At 39.9% G+C, this 14,214-nt stretch overlaps 2 protein-coding genes across 5 annotated transcripts in view; one reads left to right on the top strand and one right to left on the bottom strand.

The window, feature by feature from the left end:
• Window positions 1-1,897, top strand: part of HACD3 (3-hydroxyacyl-CoA dehydratase 3) — a 38,252-nt gene extending 36,355 nt beyond the window's left edge. Inside the window, exon 11 of the mRNA XM_042988611.1 lies at window positions 559-1,897. Within this exon, the coding sequence (XP_042844545.1) occupies window positions 559-635 (77 nt within the window). The 3' untranslated portion in view covers window positions 636-1,897. The remainder of the gene's footprint in view (window positions 1-558) is intronic.
• Window positions 1,898-2,175: 278 nt separating this feature from the next.
• Window positions 2,176-14,214, bottom strand: part of INTS14 (integrator complex subunit 14) — a 31,165-nt gene continuing 19,126 nt past the window's right edge. For all 4 annotated transcript variants that reach the window (XM_042988609.1, XM_042988610.1, XM_007084522.3 and 1 more), the window contains exons 10-12: window positions 7,519-7,637; window positions 5,266-5,331; window positions 2,176-3,576 (exon numbers count right to left, since the gene is read on the bottom strand). In XM_042988609.1, the coding sequence (XP_042844543.1) occupies window positions 3,325-3,576; window positions 5,266-5,331; window positions 7,519-7,637 (437 nt within the window). In that variant the 3' untranslated portion in view covers window positions 2,176-3,324. The remainder of the gene's footprint in view (window positions 3,577-5,265; window positions 5,332-7,518; window positions 7,638-14,214) is intronic.

Below are 14,214 nucleotides of genomic sequence, written 5' to 3'. Positions count from 1 at the left end.
CATTTCATACCTTTTAGACTAGTGCTTAATACACATTATTATATTAAAAGTTGAACTAAAAATAGGGCTGTTTTTATACTTAAGGTTTGTATATTTAATTTTGTGTAAATCTTACCTTAAAAGGAAGAAAAAAAGAAAACTGAACTCTAATTGATGGAATGTTTCGGGGTGAAGTATACTGATGTCTGCTACTTTCAGTGAAATACATCAAAGATGAGGTGGGAGTGGGCATGTGCTCAGACGAATATAATAAAAACTTAAAGTTTAAACCTAGGTGGTGTTCCCTGTACAGTATTTTAATCTTGCAGCATGTTTGAAAATTTTCATATTAGAATATGGGAGGGAAGTTAAATTATAAACCCTCTGGGGAAAAAATGAAGGGTCTCCAGTGCATTGATAATAACTTGGTTCAAAGCTGTAATTTCTGAGCACCTACAGTGAGCACAGTGCTGGTGGATAGGATAGGCAGACATCTAGAGACTGTCTTTGCCCCAAGAGCTTCTGGTTATAAATACAGACCAAGATTCCCTTTTCTCACTGGCTTCTTTTCTTTTTCAGGGTTGTACATAAATTTTCGTCACCTTTATAAACAGCGCAGGCGGCGCTATGGACAAAAAAAGAAAAAGGTCCACTGAAAACAAAGATTGAGAGGATTCCTTGCCAGTTTGAGCCTAATCTATAATTCTTACAGTTTTACCTTCTTGTACTGATGTAAAAGTTTTTTTAAAGTTAAATGATTAAATTCTCAGTGAAGCTATCTTCCCTTTTCCCCCATAACATTCCTGAATTTACCGAACTATCTTAGTGTAGTACTTGCATGACATGGGTTCCTGGTATCTGAGGACAGGTTTGTTCTTGTGTGTTCCATTAATGACCGCAAAAGACTCAGCCCTACCCCCACACACTCCTTGTCCTGTCACTCTCACACGGGCCAGAGATATTTCTTCAGTGCCCTAACCCTACCAGGTACTGGCCATTCTTATAGCTGGGAATTGTTCTTTTCAGCTGTTGCTTGTAAGAAAAAAACCACTGTTGCCTCTACAGGGGGCTGTGAAAGTGACTCAGGCAGGACCTTGGATATATTCTGTATCCAAGGAGTTGCTTGTTAAGTGGGGTGGCATTGATTTTTGGAAAATCAAGTTCAACTCAGTCATTGATAAAACATTTCTGAGTCTGAGTGGAGCTAGAGAACACCTATTACCTCTGAATCTTTTGGCCTCTAACACCACCTGCTACGTGCTTACCTGTGTGTGTGCACGGGAGAGGCATGGAAGGATTTGGGAGAAACCGGTCAGAACCTTGGAACACCATGATCACTTACTTCATTCCTGGCTAAATCAGAACTATTTTCAACACTAGAGAAAGATGAAACATTAGTTAGAAAACAATGAGATTATAAGAGTTCCAAACCCAAATGGCTACAGGGTGTCAGAGGGTGAAACTGGCAGTAAGACAGCAGCTGGCAGTGCAGCCTGTGGCAACCTGGGAGCAGACAAAACAGACCTACAAAATGGCCTCAGGCTGTGCACATACATAAAAAACCTTGCTATCATCCTCCGCACTGGCTGAGTCCATTTACTCGTGTGCCTGTCAGAGTGACTGGTAGAACTGACCTCAAAAACACCTGCTTTATTCTTTGGTTTCACCTGTCTGCCGTCAGACGGTAAAAACAGAGTGAGAACTTTGGCTGGAGAAGCTCAACAAAGCTTCCTGGCAGGAAACCCACCAACAGAGGAACTGAGGAAAATCCAGACGTTGTAAAGTTTGGTCATTGTCAAAAACATTGTTTCCTCTAATACATTCCAAGTTAACCAAGTAAAATATGTTAGAAGTAATGCTTGTATTAAAGAATTTAAGAGCATGATAGCTCTTTCTGTTCTGCCATTCCTACTGTTCTTGGGAAAGGGGGACTCAGTGAGTTATGCTGTTTCTCTGAGTCCAATATGGAAACTTGGTTTGACCTAAAAACATCTGATTAGCATAGGCTGGCTGATTTTTATAAGTTCACTGCACTGAGGGGTATTTTGCATGTCTGTAACTTCTGTCAACACTTGTTTGTGTTAACTTCCGTTGTTCTTTCAATTGACTTTCTATGTTTATTTGGACAGATCAGCTTTGCAGTATATGCTGCATCTTTGTGGCAGAATCCTGTATTCTTAGTGATTGTTAAAACTCCTTTATTGCTGTCTGAGAAAGCAAAAGATTGTGTATTTCTATTAAACATTTACAATCAAAATCCTAATAACTTGTGTTTAAAGATCATTTAGTCTGATAGGTTTTCAAGTTGTTAATGATAAGTCCTTTGTTCAGGGAAAACATTATATAGCATGTTAAAATGGTTGCTCGGGTTAAAGCCCGAGGGAGGGAGTAATACCTTAGGAAGTCCACAGAACAATTTGAAAAGTATCGATGACATAAACAAAGCTTAGTGAAGTTATGTGACTTGCCTAATATCATGAAGCTAGCTAATGAAAAGGTACTGTAACTGACCACAGTGATCCGTCAGAATCCACGGGTGGAACCTGGCTTAGGCAGAGACCTAACCAATGTCAGAAACAAGGAAGTCCATATGGAACCCAAGGAACTCTGGGGACTTATGAACCTGTGCCGCTTAGGAAGCCGAAATTATACACAGGTGGTAGGACAGACCAAAAGGCAAAGACCCATTAGCTTCCCAGTGAATCCATTTCATAGAAAATCAAGTATTTTATTTTCATTAAAAAAAAAAAAAACTTGAAGAAACAGGAATCATTTTATACATTTACGGTTGCCGCTTAAAAGTCTGTATCTCAAGACATACCAAAAGCACCAAAGGGTTGCCACCAAGTTTTTGCCCAAGTTCTAAGGAAAGTTCTGAAGCTTAATTAGGTGTTGGGCTTGTATTCAGCAAGCCCCAGACAGTCTGGGCTACTCATTCTAAGGACAGGAGCCTGAAAGTGTCCTTATGGTTGAGAGAGGAGAGGAAAAAGGTGCCTTTCAGGAAGCTGGAGAGCCCTTGCTGGTTAGATTTCCTGAGGAAGTGGGAGAGAGCTCTGTGCTCAACAGTCCTTTAAGTTTCTGAGATGTGCCCATTGTGGGAGCAACAGCGTTTTTTTGGGCTTAAAGACTCAGCCCCCAAAAGCTAAAGTCAAAGCCCAAACTGGCAGCCACTCTTCGGAACCTCCCTCAGACTCTAGCAGAGTCACTGAAACCAGCAAGTGGTGCTTCTGAGACAGCCTCGGAGTTCTTCGGGTGGCTCCTGCAGAGGTGAACAAACTAAAAAGTTTTTACCCTAAATCATTTTCACCTGGAATGACAAAAGAAGGAAGGCTCCCAAAGTCGGCTTTACATTCTTTCGGTGCTGCTTCCGGAGAAGTCTGTGTGCAAAGGTGTGATGTTGTGCTCATACCCAGCATACTCGGAGGTGCCAGTACTGGCGAGCTTGAGTTGCTGGGCAGCATGGGTCAACTGGAATGCAGCGTCTGGGTGCGCTGTGTCGGGCAGCAGTGTGCACTCCCTTTCCAGCATGTCAGCCACCCCTTTAAGCAGGTCCAGGAAACCAAATGCCAGGGCGGCCTTTCGTAAACGGTTTAGCTCCTGAAACAAGATTAAAAAGAAAACAAAAACAAAAAAACCAATGTTCCTGAAATGCATTTTCCTTATCATGTACTTTCTAAACGCTCAGCTTAGAATAAGTTTTCCTTGATCTCCGAACTTAAGTGAGCATTTTTATAGGAGAACAAATGCTCATACAGAGATGCCAACAACCAGAGAATGTGATGACACAACCAGGTCCTCTACAGGCAATCAGAAAGCTGGCAGACTGAGTGCTTACACCAAACATGAAGAGACCCTTGTCACACACCATCCACTTGTAACTCTCAGGAGGATTACCTTTCCCCTGTTACTCAGGTATGGAAAAGGCATGCCTCAAACCTCAGAGGGCTCTGAACCCTCTGGTGCCTCCTCTCTGGATGGGCCTCAGGCCGAACAACAACACGCTTAGAGGAGGCTCTGGGGGATTCAAGAAGTCTGACCTGAGAGACTGCCATAAAAAGAAGGGCCGGGCAGTGGATGGAAACAAGAGAAATACAAAGTTCCTCTAAAACCACTTAGCAGTGCAATCTAGGCAAGCTGTGTAGCCTCTCCAGGTCTCAGTGGTCTCATTTATAAAATAAGAAGGATGACCTCGTCCTTGCCCACAGGAGGGGCCGACTCTTGCCCAACAAAAAGAGGCCCTTCCACATCTGGTATGTGGGATTATATAAAACCAGAAAAGAAGTGGGCTTTCTGACCACCTCTCTACTATCATCTGTGAATGGGTGAAAAGTTCAGAAGAAGGTGAAAGTAAAGTGTGCCATCTGGATAGACAGCCGACAATCGTGTGTAGGGGAGAAAGGGACTATAGCCAAATAGTGGTCATCAAGGGCCTGTGTGAGCTCAGCTTCATGGGGAGGGAGGGCATGGCGGACTGAGCAGCTGTTTGAACTCTGATTAAGGTTGCTCTTCCTTGCCACAATTAGGTTTGAAGACACCAGTGACATGAAGGTAATGAGATAACACCCAGACAGAGTAGCACGTATATTCTCCGGGAAGAGATGCTAGCCTGGGGTACGTTATGTGCACCATAATATATTAGTAGCTAGGCTACAAGTGACAACACGGCATACCTCACACTGCCACTTAATTTAATTTTGGCCAAACACCAGATGGACAGGGGAGAAACAAGGAGTGTACTTAAATTACGCCCTCAACTCCCCTCCTTGTAACTTTATCCCCTCCACCAACTGTTCTGGATTCAGCTAGACAGGATTCCAGAGGGCCGTCCTTTTGCAACTCATAAAAGTGCAATGTTAATAGTCATTCCTGAGAGCAGCTTCTCTGGTACAGTAAGAATGCTTTGGGAGATCACCATCCCAGGAAGTCATCCTGGCTGCCTGGGCTTTGGCTGGATACTCACAGGAGAGTGGTGACAGGGGTTAAGGGCTTTGACCCACAGGTTCTTTCAACTCCTTCCCTCAGCCATTCACAGCAGCACCAATACGGAGGAGCCCTTCTGCACAGAACCAGGCCATTTAAACACATCCACTTCTTAGATTTTGGATCAGCAGTGGACCTATCATTTCTATTGACTTTATCAAGGAAAAAACTGAGGCATAAGCTAAACATTTCTAATTCCTGTCCATGTTCACTCTGCCACCCCACATTCATAACTACTGTGAACCATTTATTTTTGGCACACATCCCAGGGCCCACCCTTTTCCACTGTAATTCTGACAGTCTTACCTTATAGAATGTCTGTGTTTTTTCAGGTAGTTTCCTTGCATTTCTTAAAATCTTCTGTACATCTGTCTATCAAGGGTAAAAAGATTTCAACATAAGGATTCTGTGGTAACAGGGGTAAGAATACAAAAGGATATCTCTAAATGTTTAGAGAAATGAATATGGGAACAGAGAATCTCTTGTGAGTTAATGTCACTATTCTGTTCAACATTAGTAAAGCACCTCCCTCCTTCAAAATGTTTGATAATAAATCCCCTTGGTGACAGAAATGAACTTGTCTCACAAAAACAAACCCAGTAAACTCATATATCTATGGCCAGCTGCTTTTTGGCCAGGGCACCAGGACCTGGGGGAGAAGAATAATAGTCTCTTCAACAAATGGTGCCAGGACAACTGGATATCCACATGTAGAAGAATGAAGCTGGACCCTTGCTTCACACCATATACAAAAAAATTAACTCAAACTGCTTCAGAGACCTAAGTGTAAGAGGAAAAACTACAAAATTCTTGGAAGAAAACACAGGGGTAAACTCTCATGACCTTAGATTGGTAATGATTTCTTAGTTATGACAACAGCACAGCAACAAAAGAAAACAAATTCTGACAAATATTCACAGGAGCATTATTCACAATAGTCAAAAGGTGCAAACAATTCAAATGTTTGTCAACTGAATGAATGGATAAATGTAGCCATCATCAAAAGAAATGAAGTACTGATACATGCTACAAGATATATGAACACTGAAAACATTAAGCTAAGTGAAGGAAGCCAAACACAAAAACCCACACATTATATGAGGCTATTTATATGAAATATCTAGACTAGGCAAATCCATAGAGACAAAAAGCAGATTAGTGGTTGTCATGGGCTGGGGGAAGTCAGGAATATAGAGTGACTTGCTTAATGGGTACAGGGTTACCTTTTGGGGTGATGAAAATGTTCTAGAGCTGCACAGTGATGATGGTTGTATAACATTATGGTTGTACTAAATGCCACTGAATGGTTTACTTTAAAATGGCTTAAATGATAACTTTTATGTTATGTGTATTTCACAATTAAAAAATTCACCCAAGGGTGCCTGGGTGGCTCAGTTAGGTTAAGTGGTTTTGGCTCAGGTCATGATCTCACAGTTTCATGAGTATGAGCCCCACATCGGGCTCTACACTGACAGCGTGTAGCCTGCTTGGGATTCTCTCTCTCCCACTTTCTCTCTGCCCCTCCTCTGCCTGCTCTCTCTCTCTCTCAAAATAAATAAACTTAAAAAATATATACAACCAGACCAAAACAAAATATAAAAAGTAATTTAAGAAAAAAATCAGCAATCCTTGTGACAGGGGAGTGCTGGGGTCAAGGATGGCAGGAAAGAGAGAACCTGATTTTCCAACAAAACCCCTACCCTCTTAGCCACGACAGGACATGTCCAGTCTCCACGGAGAGGGGGCTAAAATAAACTGTGCCATCAGCCAAAGCTATTTCCCTTGTCAGGTGGCCTAACTGCCTCTTCTCATTTGGCTTAGGTTGAATTCATTGGAGGAACAAAGAAAAAGAAGATGGTGCTCAAATGAGAAAAAAGGTTCAAAAATGATTTTTAAAAACAGGCAGAAAGGACTATATGTCAGTGGAAGGAGAAGCATCACTGAGTACATTGCCTGAAAGCAACATACCTTGTGACAATATCATCTTAGCTTCCCAAGAAAGTGTGTTTGTAGAATTAAAGTGTAATGCCATTGCTTGGGTTCTACTGTGGGGACAGAAGAAATAACCCCATAGAGATTTTTATATCTTTCTCAAAACTGTTGTTAAAGATAAAAACCCATTATGTCAATGCCTCACTATGTCAAAAATTTTACACTGAAATTCAATGCCAGGAAAATGTATCTCTCTAGAACCGACATGCTTCCTTTTATCAGACCAGAAAAACCATATAATCCTACATGTTGCTTTTTTGACCTTGGTAGCAGGAAGCTCAGAGCCAAATTGCTCAAATATAATTATCATTTGCCTTGGGTTCCTGGCACAATTCTCTCTCCTCTTCCTCTAGGTTTTTTACTGCTCTAAATTTTCTAAGAAGTGATTTTGCTGCATACGTGTTTTACTGTAGGCCACCTCAATTCTTTTTTGGAAATAATGACAAACATTAGAAGTAAATGAATTACTAAGTACCAAAGGAAAGGAAAATCAAATCAAAGGTCTGCCTGCTTGCCAGAATCCCTCCTCCTGTCCCCAGTGGAAAGCAACTTGAATGGTAGTATTACCTGTAGGCCACTGGGTTTGATCCAGACAGTCACATTCTGGGCATAACTGCGTTTGTTTTTGGGCTGCAGGGGGAATGGGCTCTTATTGTCATCTTCACCATAAGGGTTTTCTTTAGCATCTTAAAAGAAAAAGACATTGTTAAAATGATATCTGGCAAAACATACAATTACATTTCCAATTAGGCTAAAAGCTCTTTGAATCATTCAATCTTCTACATCCTGTTACTTCCCTAATTAAGAAAATCTATTAACTTCCCTCAGGTTAGGGAATCTGTTTGCAATAGAAAGCCACTGATGTAGAAGTCTATAAACAATCAACTGAGGCCCATGTAGGTAAAAAAACAAAACAAAACAGCTTAATGTTTTCAAAGAGACAAGCTTCACTTATCTGCTTTATAAATTGAGTTCAGAGAGAATACTACAAATACATGCAACAATACTGAAGCACGTATTTAAAAAATATATAAAAATACATAGTACAATTCTATATAGTCAAGCCCAGCACTCTCCAACAGAATTTACTACAATGATCAAATGGCAGTCACTAGACCACACGGCCATTGGACACTTGACTTGTGGCTAGAGTGAGGAACTGAATTTTAAATTTTACTATCTTCATTAAATTTAAATATCCTCAAGTATCTAATGGCTCGTGGGTTGGACATCAGTCTAGGCACTGAGAAAATTCCAAAGGAAAATTACATATAGCCAAATTAAAGAAAGAGCATAAAAAATATTTTTTGGTGAAACATACCCCAGGTCATCATAGTTTATTAGTTCTTGTTTCCAAAGATTAAAAGCCAGGTTGTTTTTCAGTCATGTGAATAAACAAGGATTTCTGTTTTTCTATTTGCTTCCTGAGCCAATGAAACTTTACCACAAACTTACAAAGCATACTTACATCTACTGGCTCATTTTATGCTGATTATTACCACCTTCTGGGGTAGACAGAGCAGGGATCATTTCTCCAAGTTCAGGGAGTTTAACTCCCTTGCCCAAATGTTCATGTTGGAAACTGGAATTAGCCTAGTTTCTCTGAGTGAGAAGCTCTCTAACCCCAATCTGGTCATTAATTTAATGTTTTATACTGGCTCCACAACTCCTGTCAGTCCCTTCTCCTCCCAGCCCCTCCAGAAGTACTGGTCCAGCTTTCCAGACCTATTTCCGTAAATACTTGTATGTATGTATGTATATATGTATGTATGTGTATGTATGTATGTATATATATGTGTGTATGTATATATATATATACACACATATATACATATATATATACATACACATATACACACACACACACACACACACACACACACACACACACACACACACACACTTTTTTAGCCAGGCCAAGGTCCCAGCAGTCTTTTTCCATGTAACATGTTTATTTCCAACTTCTCTGCCACTATTTCTGTTATTTCCTCTGCCTGGGGTGCTCCCCTTTCCTCATTCATTTATTCCCTTACTCACTTATTCACTCATGAGCTATATGGTCGACCCACCATGTAGCAAGCACCTGCTAATGTGACCGGAGAAGATATTTTTCTGGATTCAAGGAACTTACAGAATAAAGAATATTTATTAAATTCCAACTATGTGTCAAACATTTTACATATAGACCTTCTCTCCTTAGAGCAACCCTACAGGGTAGATATTATCAGTCCCATTAAAGATGAGGAAACTGAGGGTTAGACAGGTTGGACCTTCACGGGTTTCACAGTGACCCAGCTGGGCCTGGCTGCAAAAGCAACAGGTTTTCTACCACTGAACACCACTGTTCCTCGCATAAACTTACACTCTAGGTCCTGATCCTATCCCACCTTCTCCATGATCTGTCCCAAGTTTTCCTGGCACACGGTACTTTCTCTAGACCCTTTTCTACTATAGCGCCCAGTATCAGTACCAAACATTTCAACACCTGATTGAAGTCTATCTTGTACTGCCTCTAATTGTTTGGGGACTTTATGTGATAACTGGCTTGGCAGACAGAAAATACTGCATTTATGAATAAAGAACAGGAGACTCTCAGAAATAAGAAATATGATAGCAGAATTAACCAAAAAAAAAAAAAAAAAAAGACAGTTGCAAGGTAAAACTGAAGATAACTTACAGGAATTAGAAAAAAATGGAAAAATGGGTGGAAGAAAATTGTACACAAAAATCATAAACAGATGTTCTAGAAAGGGAGAAGAGAGAATACGGAGAGGGGAAAATCAAAGACATAATTCATGTTTCCAGAACTGAAGAACATGAATTGCTAGATGGAAGGGCCCACTGAATGCCCAGCACTATGAATGAGGAGACCAACAACTAAGGACATCATTCTGAAAATCCAGAACACAAGGGACACAAAGAAGCACCTCCAGGAGTGCAGAGAAAACAGAGCATCAAAGCCCTGACAGCATGGCACCAGACTCTTAACAGCAACACTAGAAGCCAGAAAGGAAAAATAGAGCTATGCTTCAAAACTCTAAGGGAAAGTGATTCCAAACCCATAACTCCAACAAAACCATCAACTGAGTGTAAGGGATGAAATACGAACATTGCCAAATAGGCAAGGTTTCAAACATCTACTTCCCATGTATCCTTTTCTCAGGAGGAGTCATGAAACAGGAGAGCCAGAGGAGAGATGGGAAGGCTGACCGCTCTCCAACAGGCCTCGAGAACAACCAATTCACTTTATGAAACAAGAGGAAGGGAAATTATACTAAGGGGAATAAAAAAGAAAACTGACAAAAATACATACTGGAAGAATGTAGCTGGAAGGTAGGAAAGTAGGAATTAGCAGTAAGTACACAAAAAAAGGAGCAAAGAAAAACTAAGTAGAGAGGAAGGCCATGAGAACCCTGAGGGAGGACTGCTCTCATCTGCCACTGGCTGCCCCCAAAGCCTACTTGCCCAGTTATTTCCTGAAGTCTCTGAGCAACCTCAGAGATCGGAGTATCTCTCTGATTATTGCTTTGCTTTTCATGTTAGGATACAGCTGACCTCCGAACAACATGGGTTGAAATGGGTCCACTTACACACAGAATTTCTTCCATAAATACAAGTACTGTAAGTGTATTTTCTCTTCCTGAGGGTTTTCTTAATAACATTTTCTTTTCTCTAGAATACATTATATAGTACACATACAAAATATGTGTTAACTGTTTGTTATCAGTAACGCTTCTAGTCATTAGTAGGCTCTTAATAGTTAAGTTTTGGAGGAGTTAAAAGCTATAACCCCCATATTATTCAAGGGTCACCTGCACATTTATTTTGCCTGCTAGAAAAAAAAAAAAAGTGGGGCAGAGAACAAGGAATTGCAAAACAAAATGTAACTTGGTATACACCACATGGCTTAGGTGTAATTAACACATTGTCTAACAAGGACAATCAAGAACACTATAACCACACTGGAACAACCAAGAACACTATAACCGCACTGGAAGGATACAGAAAGGGAAAATGTGCTTCTTGGAGGGGTGGGTTGGGATGGTGCTGATAAGAGAGCTAAGTAGTGAACCTTAAAAAGTCAAAAATATGACATTTAAAATGAAAAAAAAAAAAGTTAAGAAATAATTATATATGTATATTAATTAGAAATGTATATATAAAAAAAAAAAAACCCATCCCCAAATTATAAGTTGTTAGTGGTTGTTTCTAGGAACAGAATGAGAAGTAGGAGGGAAAGGCATAAACAATGGTATTGTTCTGCATGCCTTGCTGTGACTATAAATAAATAAATAAATAAATAAATAAATAAATAAAAACAACTTCTTTGACATAGGCCATAGAAATATTTTTCTAGGTATGTCTCCTCAGGCAAGGTAAACAAAAACAAAACTAAGCTATTGGGAGTACACCAAAATAAAAAGCTTTTTGCATGGAAAAGGAAACTATCAACAAAACAAAAAGGCAACCTACTGAATGAGAGAAGGTATTTGCAAATGATATATCTGATAAGGGGTTAATATTAAAAATATATAAAAAACTTATACAATGCAATACCAGAAAAACAAATAATCCAATTAAAAAATGGGCAGAGGACTTGAACAGACAATTTTCCAAATAAGACATACAACTGCCCAACAGGCACATGAAAAGATGCTCATTATCACTAATCATCAGGGAAACGCAAATAAGAACCACAATGCTATATATATAGTCAGCTATATATGCTGACTCTGTACCTGTCAGAATGTCTACAATAAAAAAAAAAAAAAATTAACACACACACACAAAATAACAAGTGCTGGCTAGGATGTGGAGAAAAAGAAACCCTTGGGCAATGCTAGTGGGAATACAAATTAGTGCAGCCACTGTGGAAAACAGTATGCAGGTTCCTCAAAAAACTAAAAACAGAATTATCATATGATCCATCAATTCCACTACGGTATTCACCCAAAGAGAATGAAAACGCTAATTTGAAAAGATATATGTACCCCTGTGTTTTTTGCAGCATTATTTACAATAGCCAAGATATGGAAGCAACTCACGTCCTTTGATAGATGAATGGATAAAGAAGACGTGATATATATATACACACACACAAGGGACTATTATTCAGCCATAAAAAAGAAAGATCTTGCCATCTGCAACAACATGGATGAACCTAGAGGGTATAATGCTAAGTGAAATAAGTCAGAGAAAGACAAACACCATATGATTTCACTCATGTGTGGAATTTCAGAAACAAATGAACAAAGAAAAAGGCAAAACAAAAAAGCCCAGACTCTTAAATACAGAGAACTGGTGGTTGCCAGATAGGAGATGGGTGGGAGGATGGGTGAAATAGATAAAGGGAACTAAGAGTACACTTATCATGATGAGCACTGAGTAATGTAATTGTTGAATCATTATATTGTACACCTGAAACTAACAGTGTACATTATACTTTAAAAAAAGGAAAAGAAAACAATAAAAACAGCAGGATCTACCATTTATATATCTATTGTGTGTCAGTCGCTTTATGCACATTCTCTCAATAAATTCTCTCAACAACCCACTAAGGTAAGTTTTATTATCAATTATTACTTGCTGTCATAATGGCAATTCTAACCTCATAAGACTGTCACGAGAATTAAAGGAGATTACGCACTTCATTGTCTAGCAGAGTGCCTGGTACAAAGTTAAATTCAACAAAATGTTAGCTCTTATTATCTTCATTTGAAGAGAACAGACCCTGAGAGAGAAAAAAATGAATATGGGGCAAAGTAAAAAGCAGTTCAATTTGAATAAAGAACATGTGTAACAAACCAAGCACGACTAGATTGGAAACTAGATTAGAAAGGAACTTAAATGCTACATCTTAGATCATCGACAAGTATCTGCGTGAGAATGTCACAAGTCTAGGTCAGGGGTTGACAAACTTTTCCTGCAAAAAGGCAGGCAGTAAATATTTTACAGTCTGTGGGTTATATGGTCTCTGTTGTAACCACTCAACTCTGCCACTGAAGCAGGAAAGCAGTCCTCGATAAACATCAATTAATGCATGTGACCATGTAATAAACCTTTAGAGTAGAACTTTATTTACAAAACAAGCAGTGGGCTAGTGTGGCCAGCAGGCATTGGTTAGCCGACCTTTGATCTAAATGAAAGGTAAAAGAAAACCAGACCAAGGCAAGAGCAGTGCAAACAAAAAGGGAGAATAAATTCAGGAATGCTACAGAGACCAGGAGGTGAGCAATCTCTTCACCCTAACACATACACATGGCTTCTTGCGCCCGGTGCTCTCCAATTACTGCCTTACTTCTCTCCTCTTGTGGCAAACTTGTCATCTTCGTTTCCTCATCTCTCACTCATTCCTCAACTTGCCTCCTGTCTAACCACGACTGAAGCTACTCTTAACAAAGCCACAAAAAACGTCCTGTCGACGTCAAATGATTCTTTCCTCTTCATTTCCATTCCTTCCTAAAACTCTTTAGTCATTTACAACATTCTGTGGCCTCTTTCACATTAAGTTCTCAAGGTGGCAATCCTAATCTTCCTGTTGGTCTCCATTCAAAGGAGATATAATGCTCATATAATTTAAAGGCTTTTCTTTAAATCAGGAACTCATCTTCAGCGAGGATGGTTTTTCTGCACAAGTCTTTATGCCCTGTGTTGCCATTATATTAACTCTGGAGGTTGCAACCATGGGTTTCATTGCTTCAGAAACGGGTTAGTGCATTGCTTGGTTTTGGGGATCCCCACTTCAGAATTGGGAGTGTCAATCTGCATGGTGCATGACTCATGAGACTTTTAATTTTTTAAGTTTATTTGTTTATTTATTTATTTACTTGGAGGAGGAAGAGCAGAGAGAGAGAGAGAGAGACAGAGAGAGAGGGAGAAAATCCCAAGCAGGCTCTGCGCTGTCAGCACAGAGCCCAGTGCAGAGCCCAATGCAGGGCTCAAACCCATGAACCTGAGCCAAAACCAAGAGTCAGCTACTCGACTGAGCCATCCAGGCACCCCAGGAGACTTTAATTTTTATAATATCTGGTAAAGCAGGTAGAAACAATGGGTTCTTGTCATCCTCTCACTAAGGGAGTAGACGTTCCACATTCCTAGCTTTACTCAGAGTTTTCAGTTTTATCTTATTTGGAAGCAAAGTCATATTCTCTTTCCCTGTGTAAGCTTTAAAACACCAGCCCCTGCATCCTGGATCAAGAGCTGGCCAACTATGGCCTTCTTTTTGAGTTACAAATGGTTTTTATATTTTTAAATAGCTGGGGG

This window comes from Panthera tigris, chromosome B3 (assembly GCF_018350195.1).
Source record: "Panthera tigris isolate Pti1 chromosome B3, P.tigris_Pti1_mat1.1, whole genome shotgun sequence".
NCBI lineage: Eukaryota > Metazoa > Chordata > Mammalia > Carnivora > Felidae > Panthera > Panthera tigris.
This window is presented reverse-complemented; position numbering and strand designations above follow the sequence as displayed.